At 36.8% G+C, this 15169-nt stretch overlaps 3 protein-coding genes and 3 non-coding genes across 6 annotated transcripts; 4 read left to right on the top strand and 2 right to left on the bottom strand.

Annotated features, from left to right (window-relative positions):
- Nucleotides 1-2: 2 nt before the first annotated feature.
- On the bottom strand, nt 3-6474 carry LOC108862578 (probable LRR receptor-like serine/threonine-protein kinase At1g53430). Its single transcript, XM_018636750.2, has 23 exons — nt 6220-6474; nt 4916-5069; nt 4758-4829; nt 4576-4644; nt 4413-4484; nt 4263-4334; nt 4109-4180; nt 3962-4033; nt 3812-3883; nt 3650-3721; nt 3506-3577; nt 3337-3405; nt 3188-3253; nt 3050-3109; nt 2890-2928; nt 2757-2806; nt 2292-2665; nt 2005-2203; nt 1754-1900; nt 1536-1657; nt 1250-1460; nt 941-1178; nt 3-861 (listed from the first exon to the last, which is right to left on the bottom strand). The coding sequence occupies exons 1-23, from the start codon at nt 6359-6361 to the stop codon at nt 237-239; spliced, it is 3141 nt and encodes a 1046-aa protein (XP_018492252.1). The 5' UTR covers nt 6362-6474; the 3' UTR covers nt 3-236.
- Nucleotides 6475-7601: 1127 nt separating this feature from the next.
- Nucleotides 7602-10583, top strand: LOC130494969 (zinc finger BED domain-containing protein RICESLEEPER 2-like). The gene is made up of 4 exons (XM_056985848.1): nt 7602-7846; nt 8410-10045; nt 10130-10454; nt 10528-10583. Exons 1-4 carry the CDS (start codon nt 7602-7604, stop codon nt 10581-10583), a joined length of 2262 nt encoding a protein of 753 aa, XP_056841828.1.
- A 1214-nt stretch (nt 10584-11797) lies between these two features.
- Nucleotides 11798-14171, bottom strand: LOC108857570 (uncharacterized). The gene is made up of 4 exons (XM_018631561.2): nt 13863-14171; nt 13064-13186; nt 12151-12270; nt 11798-12069 (listed from the first exon to the last, which is right to left on the bottom strand). Exons 1-4 carry the CDS (start codon nt 13897-13899, stop codon nt 12005-12007), a joined length of 345 nt encoding a protein of 114 aa, XP_018487063.1. The 5' UTR covers nt 13900-14171; the 3' UTR covers nt 11798-12004.
- TRNAC-GCA (transfer RNA cysteine (anticodon GCA)) lies at nt 12473-12544 on the top strand. The gene has a single exon. It is a non-coding gene; the product is annotated as a tRNA-Cys (tRNA).
- Nucleotides 12664-12735, top strand: TRNAC-GCA (transfer RNA cysteine (anticodon GCA)). Its single transcript has one exon. It is a non-coding gene; the product is annotated as a tRNA-Cys (tRNA).
- On the top strand, nt 12842-12913 carry TRNAC-GCA (transfer RNA cysteine (anticodon GCA)). Its single transcript has one exon. It is a non-coding gene; the product is annotated as a tRNA-Cys (tRNA).
- Nucleotides 14172-15169: the final 998 nt, after the last annotated feature.

Raw genomic sequence — 15169 nt, 5'->3', positions numbered from 1 at the left:
AGTAAAACTAAAATCAAACTCTGTAATCCAAAAGAGAATTTACACAATAGCATTAACAAAACAAAAAAAAGGTCTCTCTAGTGGCAAGTGAATTTTGAAATCTTGATTAAACAAAATACCAAAAGAATCTATACAGTGCTTTTCTTTCATCCAAAAGGTTCCATGAACAAAGATAATGAACTTTCTTCTTGTTTGCAAGGTAACATCTTTGCTCTTGACTGAAGATATACACTTCTTTACTCAACCTTCACCTCTGTAAGATCATCTAAAAGCTTCCTTGACGATGATGATGAACGTTTTTCTTCTTCTTCTTCTTCTTCTTCTCGTTTCATGTCAACATCTTTGCCTGGCGCAGAGCACGAAGAGTCAACCCAAGGACCATCAATCGAGGACGAGCTTTTCTTTTCTCTGTCTCTCTCAAAGGTAGAAGCCTGTGACTCGCTGTCTTGTGACAAAAGCTCAAAGGCCCTAAACCTCATAGCAGCCGCACCAGTTGGATCAGCCTCACGTTTCACCAAAGGTGGTTCCACTTTGCTTTTCCCTTCTAACATACTCACAACAGATGACATTGGTGGTCTTAACGTCGGAGATGGGTTTGTGCAGAGCAGAGCGATGTTCAGCATCCTCTTTGCTTCTTTCTTGGAGAAGTTTGTACCGAGATCCATGTCCACAAGCTCTAGAAGATTCCCTTGTTCTTGCAAGACATAGGCCCAATCAAGAAGGTAAACAAACTCTTCCTTTGGTCTGTAGTTCGTGTTGCTCTTCCCGCTTACAATCTCTAAACAGACAACACCGAAGCTGTAGACGTCAGCTTTGTCTGTTAAGTAGCCTCTCATTGCATACTCTGGAGCCATGTAACCTCTGCGTCAACCGAAAACAACAAAAAAAATCAGTACATATGCTAAAAATAAACGAGTGTACATTCTTTAGGAACACTCACATTGTTCCTGCAATCCTTGTGCTGATATGTGTGTTCTCTTCTTCGTCGAGCTTAGCAAGACCAAAGTCAGAGATCTTAGCGTTTAGAGACTGATCAAGAAGCACATTGGTCGCTTTTATGTCTCTGTGAACAATCTTCAGCCTTGACTCCTCGTGTAGATAAGCTAACCCTTTAGCAATCCCTATGCATATCTTGTTCCTTGTTGCCCAATCCAAGTGAAGTCTCTGTTTCTCTGAACCTGTTTAATTAAGAAGAGACTTTAGCATTAAGTTTTTTTCAAGATTCTAAAAATGAATTAAAGAAACTAACCAAAGAGTGCTCGAGCGAGACTGTTGTTCTCTAAGTACTCATACACAAGCAAAAGCTCTTTCCCTTCAATGCAACAACCATAAAGCTTCACAAGATTAGGGTGTTGTAAAGCGGATATCATCCCAATCTCAGTCACAAACTCTCTGTTCCCTTGCTTTGATTTCGATGAAAGCTGCTTCACTGCTATGGTTGTTCCATCACCAAGTACACCCTAAATAAACCAAAACACACATCAGTACTACTTATACTATAATCTCACAGAACTATGTAAAGATGGAATCATCACCTTATAAACAGGTCCAAAACCTCCTTCACCAATCTTGTTTTCTGGATCAAAGTTATTAGTAGCACGTTTGATTTGTTTCAATGTGAATGATCCTGTCTGCAAATCAAGTCCCCTAAGCTCTTCTGATAAAAAAAAACACAACACAAGAATGAGATCTTGAAACAAACAAGTAAATCTTGAAAATGACTTAAGACAAGTTCTTGATGTTATCTTGTTACCATTGTCATCCTCTTCTTTTTTTCGACCCAAGTAACCTGTAAGCCTAAGGATTAATAGAACAAGCAACGCGAGAACCGCACATGCTGCAACTACAATCCCCGCAACAGCTCCATTCGATAATGGCTTTCCGTCATCAACCTTGTAATCTAAAAACAACAGAGAGAAAGAACATTAACACCCCTGGGACCTAACTAATATTACATGCTGTAGTTTCAAAAAAAAACTGATTAAAAAAGTTTGAAGAACTCACTTGGTGTAATGGTTATAGCGGAGATGAGAGGACCATAGATTCCTCGTCGTGGTAATATGTTTGTGCCTTTTCCAGACCACAGCAAATGAACCTCCAACGTGCTTCCATTCACTTGAACTCTATCAATCTGCATAGTGTAAGGCTTACCAACTCCACCTGCTCTCTCTGCTATGTTAAAGTCCTTCACCAACAAGTTCCCCTGCAGCAACAACATATCATTCTCTTGTTAGAACAAAGAGAGATAGAACTTTTGAGACTTTTTTTTGTTCTGCCAAATGAAAACTCACTTGAAGATAAATGTCGAAGATCCGTCTCCCTAAGCTATTAAAAGTCTGATCATCGGAGAACATTATCTCTGCAAAATGGAGCTGCAGTTTGTAACTCTCACTTCTCAAACATAGTCCATAGTACTTGAGTGATTGTGGGGCCAGACGTGCTGTTTTGTAATACTGTGGAACCGAGTCATTTAACAAGTTGAATCTGTCGTCGCTTGCTAGATAGGGAAGTCCGTCATCGCCTAACCAAGTTCCAGAACTGCTGTATCCCCATCTATCACCTACAGGCATGAATATTGATTCTCCTTCGGTGTTCAAATCTTCCTCATACCTGTCTTTTCCAACCTCCACTGCTTCTCCTCCACAGTTGATGAATAGAGAAGATTCTGTAAGGTAGATAAGATATGTGAGTTAACACTCTCAAGGATTGAATCTATATAAGGTGGAGATGTTGATTTAAGTATAATATACACTCACGTTTGGCTTCTCTGGGACATGGAAGATCCCTTCTCAAACACCATTGAACACTACACAAGTAGACATTGTTTTGTTTTTTTTCAGTGGTTTTTTTGAAACCGAATAAAGGAGGGAAAAAGAAAAGGAGACTAACGAGTTATCTGTTTCTGAAGAGTAGCTGGAGACCATGTTACTGAAAGTTTATTACCAATAAAGCTGATTAGATAACAAACATTAAAAAAGAAAAAGTAAAGTAGACAATATGTGTAAACATAACAGAATTTTCACTGTGAAACAACAATGATAATGCTTACATATTAGGCATATTACAGCTGCGAGAAGGTGCCTGAGTGAAGTTGTTGTAAGACAAGTCCCTGAAACATATCATTAAACGACACGTATAAGCAGATGATTTATACAGAACCACAGAGGTAATTAGTTATTTTGCTTACAGCGAGTCTTTACTGTCTAGGATGAACTGAGGAACTTGACCTGATAGTGAGTTATTACTCAGATACCTAAAGCACCAAAAAGAAGAATCAGTTTTTTATTTTTTTTTACAGTCATCATCATATAATATTTTGATAATTTTAAGACTTACATAAAGTTGTAATCCAGATTCCTAAATGTATTTGGAATTGGACCAGTTAACAAGTTTGAGCTTAAATCTCTGCAACACACATAATTACTTTTAATGTGAGATCTTGATCAACTCATTATCCCTTTAACCAAATAGATCTAGCAAGAGATAGAGAGAGTATTAGACTTACAGTGTCTTTAGCTTACTCATGGAACCAATGTAATCCGGGATACGTCCCCTTATCAAACAGTTTCTTAGTACCCTATGAAGCATGCAGCACATATTGTTTAGAATACTGTTTTTGTTAAGTTTGAGCCAAAGTTATTAAACTTACAGTCGTTCTATATTGGCCAGATTTTCCAGGTCTGGAAAATCAAAGGCTGGTCCATTCAAATCGGTTATCCTCCTGATGATCAAAGAGAGCTTTCTTTAAGCTAAAAAAAATATTTGTATGACGTGCATGCCAAGAAAAAAAACTATTTTTTTGCTTGCTTACAGTTCAGTCAAGTTCCGCAAGTTTGAGAATGAAGCTGGAATTGGACCTGACATTGATGACCCTTGAAGATCACTGCAGTTTCTCATAATAATTTAGTAACCACAAATGTTCTTGAGAAGAAGTAATATGAAAGACAATGCTTTTACTCACAGCCTATCAAGCTGAGTCCAGTTTCCAATAAAATCAGGTATCTTCCCAGATAAGGAGTTCCCATCAATCCGACTACAAGAAAAGCTTTCCTTAAGAATCATTCTAAAGAATCAACATTATTGAAATCTTCACTGAATATCTACTTACAAGCTTGTCAAGTTCTTGAGGTTGATTAAGGACTCAGGGAGTTGACCAGTGAAGTTGTTTGCAGAGAGAAGCCTGTGACATAAATCAATCAAATCACTCAAGTAAAAACTGTAATACAGAAAGTTAAAAAAGTATATATGATTAAGGATCTTACAAGGTCTGTAGACTTGTTAAGCTCCCTAGGCTTGGAGGAATTCGTCCTGAGAGTGAATTAGATTCTAGATTCCTGCATATGTTTATGTTCCCATGTTAGCATCTCTTCAGTTTTGTTTTGAAGAAAACAAATTAAGATCTGTAGTATTACAAATTAATAAGTGTAGTAACGTTTCCAAGTTGAGGAGGAATTTGTCCGGAGAGACGGTTTCCGGTTACAGACCTGTTTATTCAAGAAAACAAGAATCAGTACAACTTTTATTATCACAATTCACAAGAACACAAAACAGAACACAAGTTGAGAGAATGGTTACAGGATTTGAAGTGGGGTTCGAGACAAGGTCGTAGGTATTGTTCCATTTAGATAGTTCCGAGAAAGGTCTCTGCAATAAAAAAAAAAGTTGAAAAAAAAAGAACAAAGAAAGATTGCTTGATTTCCAAGTTTCAGAAACCCTAGAAACAGAGGTCTTTATATGAGTCAAAATGGTAAACGTACATCTCTAGCAGACGAGTGAGGTCCCCGAACTCAGGCGGGAAAATCCCAGGCAAACTTAAACTTTTAAGAAATCTAAAATCAAGAAATAACCCTAAGTTAGTTTCTTGTTTCGCAAGTTACAGAGTAGAAACATTGAAGAGGTTTTTTATTTTACTAACATTCGAGTGACATGACAAGTGGAGTTTACAGTACAGTCACAGATGATGGTCCGGTTTCCGTCGCCGGAAGTGAAGTTCGAATCTCTGAAACAAGAAGTACTTCCGATGTTCACTGGGTGTTGTAGCTTTGTGAAGATCGTCCGCAATGTTTGGACTGTAAATAAGGTCAAACATTTGACGGTTGAGATTTAAAGTGAGACTTTGATAAAGACAAATGAGGAAAGGTCAACTAATGAACAAGGTAATGGGAGATAATTGAATATCTCAAAGTCTCTCATTGACCCAACTTGCACATATTGCAATACACATCTTTGAAAAAAAATATGTTATCCTAATCGGTACATTATTAAATACATTAAATATAAATTGACAGGCTGTAGGATATATAATTGTATAAATCATATAAATGGATGGTTTTCGTTGACGGGGCTTGATCTTATACATTTTATAAGCTAAACCATAAATGGTAGTCAGTTTAAATCTTTAGTTTATGAACGAAATTAAAATGTGTGCAAAAAAGGAAATGGATCGTATGCACCGAAATGGATCGGTACATTCTCAAGTTTTTTTTTTTTTTTGTAACCTTTTTCGTAGGTTCTCAAGTTTCAAAAAAAATATATCGTATGCACCGAAATATTTTTATTCAAGCTTTGTCGATCGAACACTAGTGACGACGATTCCATTATTGAGGTGGGTCCACCTAATTCAATAAATAATTCCAATACTTTCCAATAATTCCAATACTATATATACATTTAAGTTGGTGCGAAAAAAAAATAGGCTATTCCCTTTCATTGAAAATATAGTTTTAGATTTGTGCACTTAAATTTAATTATATATTTTTTAAATAAAGTTATCACATTTAACTGTATTTTAATCAGAAAAAATGAAAAATAAAATTAATAAAATTTTCATTTAAATTTTAAAACAACAATTATTCTGTAACAAAATTTTTACTTTACCATAATAATTAATATAAAACGGAGAGAATATACCAAAAGAAATCAGTCGCCGTTTTTCTTTTGTTTTTCAGTTTTTACATGGTTTTGAAGTTTTTTTATCAATTTCTTTAGTTTTTAATGATAAAGAGTTTGCAAATAATTTTAAACCGAAAAAAAAAGAAAGTATAGTTTTTTTGAGAAAATCAAGAAAATATAGTTTCGTCCTAGTTTAAGAAATATATTTTTGAATAAAATTATTTGTTTAGCCAGGGAACCGACGAATAATTGTTTCTTCTAATTTCGAGTTGCTCGAAATTTAAAAGGGTTAACATGAACTGAAAAAAGAAAGAAAGAGATGCGCACCTTCATCATCGGGTAAGAGTTGAGCATTTGTTCCGAAAATTCCAAAAAGGATGGCGATGAAGAGAAGAACATTCATAACTTTCTCGACCGACAAGATGAAACTCATCTCTCTTTTTTTCTTGGGAGGAAAACAAACAAACATACTCTCAGTTCTCAAATACAGACTAGACGATTAAAAGAGAGAGAGAGGAGAGAGGAGAGAGGAGAGAAGAGAGAGAGATGGATATGGATATGGAGAAAGAAACAGCTCGGAAAAGCTTTTAGTGTTCACACATATATAACAGTATATTATATATATATACTAAAATCTCAAAAGATGTGTTAAATTCTAGCCGCCAGAAATGATTTTTTTTTGTGGGGTTCACGAGTCATGACTGCATTTTGATGTTGCCCAAAATAAAAAGACTGCTTTTTGATAATTTATATTTTAAATAATGGCGAAATTTCGGTGAATATTTATATTGCATTTCTTTTCTTCTTTTATTTTATTACAGTGTTTCCTTTTTTTGCAGTTGTATGAGTATTATAATTTCTCGTTTTGAGCTTCGTAATGTTTTGTAAGTGATTAAAAACACAGTAGTCTGATACCAAATAATAATAAAAATTGTTAAGATATTTATTGATCATTAATAGGAGAACTGCACATGTGTAGAAAAGTCTCTCGTTCCGACAACTACACGGATCCACGTCCGGCTGCCATTGTTTTTGACGAACAATATAACTAATTAGTCCAGTCCAATGCTATATTTTCGTAATAAAAAAAGACCGTATCCAGCCATGCAAAAAAGTAAATTTGATTCAACTTTTTACGAAAACATTAAAAAACAATGGCTAAAGAAAGAGGAAGATATAATATTAAAAGATTTTTGCCTTTTCTTGACTATTTTTAACTTTAACATATTAGCTTTTTAACTTTTGACATTTTTCTATTTCAAAGATCGATTCTACAACGCAACGCTGTGATTCAATCTATAAGCAGCCCTACTTTGCCTAATCTTGAATGTTCACATTAATTAATGCGGGTGGTTAGACAGTATAGAGAAGATTCTTCCTACGAGAGGTCTAATTAGCTATACTTAAATTCACTTTTACATTTCACAAAGTAAACATTTCTAATCATACTATGGTCCTGTACGCAAGGTTAAAACTAAAAGAAAAATCACAACTAAAAGATGTCTAAAATAAGCCAGAAATTCTGTTTTTTTCTTTTACATTTGACTACACGAACAGTTGTGTGATGGAACAAGAATCTACTGTTATAGCTGTCAAATGGGCGGGCCGTCCAATGGGTTCCCGTGTCCATATATAAAATGGATCTAATATGGATAAACCCGTTTTTCCATGGCTTTTGATTAGGCATAATTTGGGAAACCATTTAAACTATGGTATTTAGTGGTTATGGGTTTTTCGGACTTGGGCTGTCCAATGGGATTAGAATTGGGCATATCAATGAAAATCAGTTTCGGCTCTCTCGCTTTCTCTCTTACGGCCTCTCTCTTTCCGTCGATCTCCATCGATCTCCATCGATTCCGTCTCTCTCTCTCGGTCGCTTTCTCTCGGAGGCGATCTCCATCGGTCCATCCTCCGTCTCCGGTCTCCGTCTCTCTCTATTGGTCGCTTTCTCTCGGTCTCCGTCTTCGTCTTCTCTCGAGCTCAAACCCTAAAAGGTCTCTGTTCTGATCTCGTTATCGTCTTTTCTTATCAAGTCTCGTTTTGGGTTTGCGATTTGCTCTGATCGAACTGTATTTGCTTTGATCTCGTTTTGGGTTTGCGATTTGCTCTGAACGATTTGATTTGCTCTGAACGCTTTCTATTTTAGATGTTTTAGTGGGTTTGTCGATCTGTTCTAGATCTGTTCTAGGTTAGATATCAGATGGTCAAGCTTCTGTTGCTTCACGTTTGTTTAGATATCAGATGGGTTTGCTTCTGTTGTTTAGATTCATGATGGGTTTGTAAGTTTGTTCATGGTCAAGCAAGTGCATCTCTTAGTTGCTTCTGTTGCTTCACGTTTGTTTAGATATCAGATGGGTTTGCTTCTGTTGTTTAGACTCATGATGGGTTTGTAAGTTTGTTCATGGTCAAGCAAGTGCATCTCTTAGTTGCTTCTGTTGCTTCACGTTTGTTCATGGTCTCTGATTAGATATTAGATGGGTTTACTTATGTATATGAGTTTCTGTTTTCTTGTTTCAGGATGGATGATACTTTGAACCTAGAAGACACAGACTACATAAGTGGAGATGAGATCATGGATCAAAACTCAGATGGAGATGAAGCAGAAGCAGAAGCAGTGGAGGATACTCTCATGAGCACAGCTGAAAACCACAGAAAAAGAGGAGGTAAACGCAGACACTCCAGATGTTGGAAGCACTTCAGTATAGTGGGAGAGAAGTATCCAGATGGCACGAATGACGTCCAGTGCAAATTCTGCAAACACACCTACAACTTTAACCTGCGTAGGAGTGGAACCTCAGGTCTCCTGCGTCATATGAAGGTGTGTAGTTTGAACCCTGTCCCTGGAACACCTGGAAATGGTAGGTTGATAGATCAACTTGTTTTTCGTGAGATGGTGGCTGTAGCTCTGATTGAGCACAACATGCCTTACTCATTAGTTGAGTATAGAAGAGTTAGGGAAGCATTGACATATGTGAATCCTACTATAGAGTTCTGGTCTAGGAATACAGCTGCTTCAGATTGCTTGAGGATATATGAGAGGGAGAAGCTGAAACTAAGGCATATGTTGAAAGAAATTCCAGGAAGAATCTGCTTAACATCTGACCTGTGGAGAGCTTTAACGGTCGAAGGGTATATGTGTCTGACGGCTCACTTCATCGATAGAGAGTGGAATCTGAAGTCAAAGATTCTTGAGTTCTGTGCATTTCCTCCTCCGCATACCGGTGTTGCCATAGCGATGAAGATAATAGAGTTGCTGAAAGAGTGGGAGCTAGAGAAGAGTGTCTTCACAGTCACTGTCGATAATACCTCAGCGAACGACAATATGCAGTCCATTCTCAAGAAACAGCTTCGAAGAGGATTGGTGTGCAATGGGGAGTTCTTACACATGAGATGCGTTGCTCACATCTTGAACTTGATAGTTCAAGATGGTCTGAGTGTAATTGATGAAGCGTTGGAGAAGATAAGAGAGAGTGTCAGGTTTTTGAAAGTTTCTGAAGCTAGAAGGAAGCTCTTTGATAGCTGTGTGCAAACAGTGGGCATTGAACCAAAAGAAAAAGGAGGTGTGTTGCCAGGGTTGGTTTTGGATGTCTCAACAAGATGGAATTCAACCCATCTTATGCTAGAGAGAGCCATCACCTACAAAGAAGCCTTTCGTCATCTTGCTGACGTTGATGCAGCTTATAAGTTCTGTCCAACTGAACTGGAGTGGGAGAGGGCAGGCATGATTTCCGAATTCTTAAGTCCATTTGCTGAGATGACCAGGCTTGTTTCTGGTTCTTCCTATCCAACCGCCAACCTGTATTTTATGCAAGTTTGGTTGATTGAGAACTGGTTAAGATCGAATGAGTTCTGTGGAGATGAAGTGATCTGTGGAATGGTTGCTACAATGAAGCTAAAATTTGATAAATATTGGGAGGACTATAGCGATATATTAGCCATTGCAGCCATACTGGATCCAAGACTGAAGCTAAACTTTGTAGAGTTTTGCTTCACAACTCTAGATGCTTGTGGCTGTAAGATGAAAATAGACAATATTAAGAAGAAGTTGAAGAAGCTGTTTGATGTGTACAAGAAGAACACAAAGAAAGATGTAGATGTTGCTGGAACTTCAAGATCAAACGTGGCAAAGAAGACCACTTTACCAGGATATGGTGTAAGTAAACAAGCACTTTAATTGTTTCATTACTGTTTTTATTAATGTCTTTGTGTCTGATCATTAAAGTTTCAATGGTTGCAGGTGTTTCATGCCTTCTTCTCACAGAGTGCTGATGGTAGAGGAAAATCTACATTAGATAAGTATCTTGATGAACCCGTTTTAGACATGGGGTCGAATCTCGATTTGGATGTTCTCACCTATTGGAAAAACAATTCCAGTCGCTTTAAAGAGCTCTCATTGATGGCTTGTGATGTTCTGAGCATCCCAATCACTACGGTGGCTTCAGAATCTTCATTCAGCATTGGAAGTAGAGTGTTAAACAAGTACCGGAGCTCTCTTCTACCTTCAAATGTCCGAGCACTAATATGTGCAAGGAACTGGTTAAGAGGGTTCGAGTCTATAGACAGTAAGTCCCTTTCATCTTTATCTTTGAATTTGGTGATGAATCAGACTTGATATTGATAGTCGAATTTGCTTAGGTGATGAAGTGGAGACTGTGGAGTTTAAACCTTTGGAAGAAGTTCAAGAAGTTTGAGTTCTGTGTAAGTGTCTGTCTCTGTCGCTTTGTTTGTGATTTTGTGTGTGTGTGTGTGTCTGATAGGTTTACTTACATGTACTTGTCTGTGTGTGTGTCTTCAAAGCTACTCGCAGGCTTGTGTTTATTTGAGTTTTATGAGTTTGAGTTTTATGAGTTTAAGTTTGACAGGCTTGTGTTTATTGTGTTTGCTTAGGTGTGAATTTGACTTGGAAGAATGGAAATGAAGTCTTATGCTCCTTTTGTAGCCTGCTTTTATGGTTTATGTTTGAACTTATGACTTATCAACTTATGCTATTTGTTACTTTGTAGTATTTGAAGTTATCAACTTATGTATTGTTGCATTTGTGGATTTATGGATGATTATGGATGATTTATGTATCAAACTTATGTTATTTGTATGGTATTTAAACTTATGCATTGCTATTTGAAATTTATAATTTTGTTAAAATGGTTCTTAATGGGATCCCATGGCAGCCCATATAAATATAGGTGTTTGTGGGTTTGGTACTTAATAGACATGGTCTTTAATGGACATGGTCACTATCTAACCACAAACTGTAAATGGACAAACGGGTATGGGCTAATGGACATGGGTTTTCCCATTTGACAGCTCTATCTACTGTGAAACAGCTTTCGACGTGATCAAAACAAAGAGAACCGCGAGTTCTTGAATGAGATTTGGCATAATTTCAGCTATGCACCATCAATGATCAAACACTCAAAGTTTGAGTTCGGTCTTCAAGAAACTCAGTTGAGACTGGGTTGGCAAACAAGCCGGAAGATCTGTTTCGGGACAGGGTAACGAGAGGGCTAACAAATCTCCATAGGAAGGGAGACAAAAGATTGTTTACAGAGACATCAAAGCCACTAGTGTGTTATAAAGACAAAGAAAGGAACTCCAAAATACAAGACTTTGGTCTTGGCAAGCTTAATGAAGACGACAACACTCACAGTAGCTCTAGAGATTACAACAAAGAAGAAGCAATAAGCATGATTCAAGTGGTGATACTGTGTGCAAGCCCGGATCATATTGATAGATCATTGATGTCTGACTTGAGATGTCGGATAGTGTCCACAAAGAAACAAAGAGACTTTAGAACATGAACACGAAAAAGAAGTACGAGCCTGGCCATGAACCATGACTGAACAAAGTACCTCTTGAAAGCAACAATACACATATAGCAATTGTGTAAAATAAAAACAGATCAAGATGAAACCAAAAGACTTGTCTTTAGCATTTCGGTAACAATCTGCGTTCTTAGGTACAACAAGTCAGAGAGAGAGGTGGAGAGAAAAGTGGGAATCATTTTTTCAAAGCGTTAAATAGACGAAAGCAGAGAATCCTAATGTGAACTACTTACACAACACAAGATTTACATTTGTCTCGTCTTTTCGAAATGTTCTTGATCTCTTAAAAATCAATTGTCTTCCACCAAGTTTGTAGGCTCGCTTAGAACATACTTAGGTAGCTCATACTTAGCACCTGCGGAGTAAGAATAGGTGACTAGTCAGGAGTGTGTAACCAATAAGAGGCAAGAGGAAGAATATATGATTTCTTTTTTACCTCTCTCGTCATAGCAGACAGTGAGATCATTGTTCTGAACAATGACCCCTGCGCTGTCCACGATTGCTTGCGCAAGAGATATATCAGCTTCAGCAGCAGCTCGAAGTGCGTCCCATATCTCTGCGATTACCATTGTTTTAAGATACAAACATGCTGATGTTAAGATCAGAGGCAAAACATCTAAGACAGAAAACAGAGAGCATATCATTTTTTCTGACAGAAAAATTCTATGAGTTCACTGATCCACTACTGTATTACACTGACACTGACACACTCTAATTCATGTTCCATTTGATCAAACATGTGAGGAAGATCATTAAAAGGGTCCTTAGCTCAGTGGTAGAGCAATTGACTGCAGATCAATAGGTCACCGGTTCGAATCCGGTAGGGCCCTCTAAATTTTATTTTTGAAAATTCATTTCCACACCTAATATCATCCCTTTTTAACAAGTTCTTCAATTACTGCCTATCCCATAATCTTCTCTATGTGGCACTCTTGGCTAAATACCAAATGGGTCCTTAGCTCAGTGGTAGAGCAATTGACTGCAGATCAATAGGTCACCGGTTCGAACCCGGTAGGGCCCTCTAAATCCTCCTTTTCCCCCTCTTCCTAACATCTTTTTACAAATCCAAAGACTCTATTAACTACATAAGCATCTTTTTTTGTCTAACTAATATCTGAATATCAAAAGGGTTCTTAGCTCAGTGGTAGAGCAATTGACTGCAGATCAATAGGTCACCGGTTCGAACCCGGTAGAGCCCTTAGAATTTTATGATTTGGTTTTCCCTCTTCCAATCACTATTACCCTTTTTCTACAAATTATTCATTTCTTTTGTAATCAACCGTATAAAACAAAGCACCACTCGAGAACCAAAACAAGGCAAGATAGAGATATAAGTAAGTATGAATTACCTTTCCTACCGCCATAGTGAGGAGCAGTGTCCCAAAACTCTTCCCTCAGTTTCATAAGCTCAGCTTTAGTAATCGGTTGAGTATGTTTCCACGGTTTTGGCTTCCTAATTTTCTTCACTGACCCTGTAAATAAACAACAAATTATCCACATCTGCTGCCATATAAAACATGACACAGACAGTCTCCATTGAATGGATCTATGTGCTCCCCTATGTGCACCATCAAATGCATTTATCGTTCTAGTGCCCAACTAGGATTAAAAAGACAGAAACTGCCCTTATATCACTTAGTTTCTTTCCATAAGAGGAAGCCAATCATAGTGTTAAGTAAATGAAACAGAGTCCTCTCAGAGCAACAGTGTCTTATTTTCTAGGATCTCTTTGCATTTTCAGGTTAGGCAAGAGATATGCACACAGACAATACACAACAACATCTGAAAACAAGCTGGTCCAACAACAACATTACATAAGGCAAGAGATCCTAGCAAATACATGCTAGCTTTGTGTGGTCGGTCCAACTAGAACATCACATAAATCAATATAAGCCCATAAAAGTTTAGATAAAACTTAGCAAAACCCTAAATTTCTACACAGAAACTAACAAAAACCCTACTTTTAGGGATTAGAGGGTTGAACATTTCAGCACATTGATTATACATCTAGGGTTTCTAAAAATAGAAAGTCCGCATCTTTATCTCCTCTTAACGAAACAGAAAAAAAAAAGATTTGTTCACGCCCAATCTACAGCTAATGAAAGCGATAAACTACAAGAGATCCGAAAGATAGAGTGGTGATCTAACCTTCTCCTTGCGACTGTGTTGATCCAGCACAACCCATTTATGTTCTTGCCTTCTTCTTCTTCTTCTTCTTCTTCTTCAACCCTTCAAAATCTCAATAGGAAAGAGACCAAATCAATTCAGGGTTTGTCGAAGCTTCATCAGAACCAGTCAAAGTCGCAAACTTTCCTTCCCCTTCCGACAAAGCAAATAGATTTTTCTTCGAATCTTGAGACAAAGGTTAGATGTCGGCAGAAAGGAGAAGACCGAGTTGAAGATGACGATGATGAATCGGTGTTGATGATTGTGACATTATTCGTTTGATAAATAAAGGTATTTTTGGCTTCGCTGTCTTCTCAATTAAAGGCACAGCTTCAAGGGTTCTAAATCCAATGCTAGTCACCAATCACATCTAGCCACGTCATCGTAATTTATTCTTTCGATATAAGTACTTACGCTTTTTTGATTAGTTTGACGAGAAAAATAAAAGAAATTGAGACTTTTAATTTTGTTCTATTGAGATTTGAGAAGATTGAAATTTGTATCGTATTTTTGAAAATTATGCAATTTAATAATTTATTTTAGTATTTATCAACCCAAGAATCCTACAACTGTAATCCTTTTTAGCAATGGAATTTTGATTATATAAATCTTACTTTTAATTTGATACAAGAAAATGTTTTTTTTTTAAATTGATTTGTTACTTTAAAAAGGAAAAACAAGAATTCCCGTAACAGATTATACTTTCAAATCCTAAATACAGTACTATTCGAAATCATACACTAGTAATCTTATTATATAAAGAGCTTTTATTCAAGAACTCCTGAACCAACAATCATTGTTTTGATCTTCATACAACGAGGAAATATAAACAACAAAACCAAAGTGTCTCAATTTGATTATTTATGTTTTGTTTTTTTTGTTGATCATCGTTTTCAAGAATGAAATTAGCTAAGTCGAACCACAAAATCAATTACCATATCTTAGCATTACAAGACCGATCGGGTTGACCAAGAATTCATCGATTGTGCGTACGAAAGTTGAGAATATTTCTTGATAGATGAATCAGGAATAAGAATCAACGATGACGATCTCGATGATTTGAGTGAACGCATGTATGGCCTTATTGAATAGGGATGTCAAATGTGCTGTCCATTTTCAATGGGTTTGTCCAAGTGGACAAAGTAGTCAATTAGACATTTTATTTTTTAAATCTAAATTGTTTTAAGTCCAAATTGTCCAAATCAAATTAGTCAATTCCAGATAAGCTTTCTGCAAAAGCCCAAATACAAAATCAGTTTTAACATAAAAAATCATTTTTAACATAATTT

The sequence above is a fragment of the Raphanus sativus genome, chromosome 5 (genome assembly GCF_000801105.2).
Source record: "Raphanus sativus cultivar WK10039 chromosome 5, ASM80110v3, whole genome shotgun sequence".
Taxonomy (NCBI): domain Eukaryota; kingdom Viridiplantae; phylum Streptophyta; class Magnoliopsida; order Brassicales; family Brassicaceae; genus Raphanus; species Raphanus sativus.
Note: the sequence above shows the minus strand (reverse complement) of the source record. Positions and strands in the feature narration are given on the sequence as shown.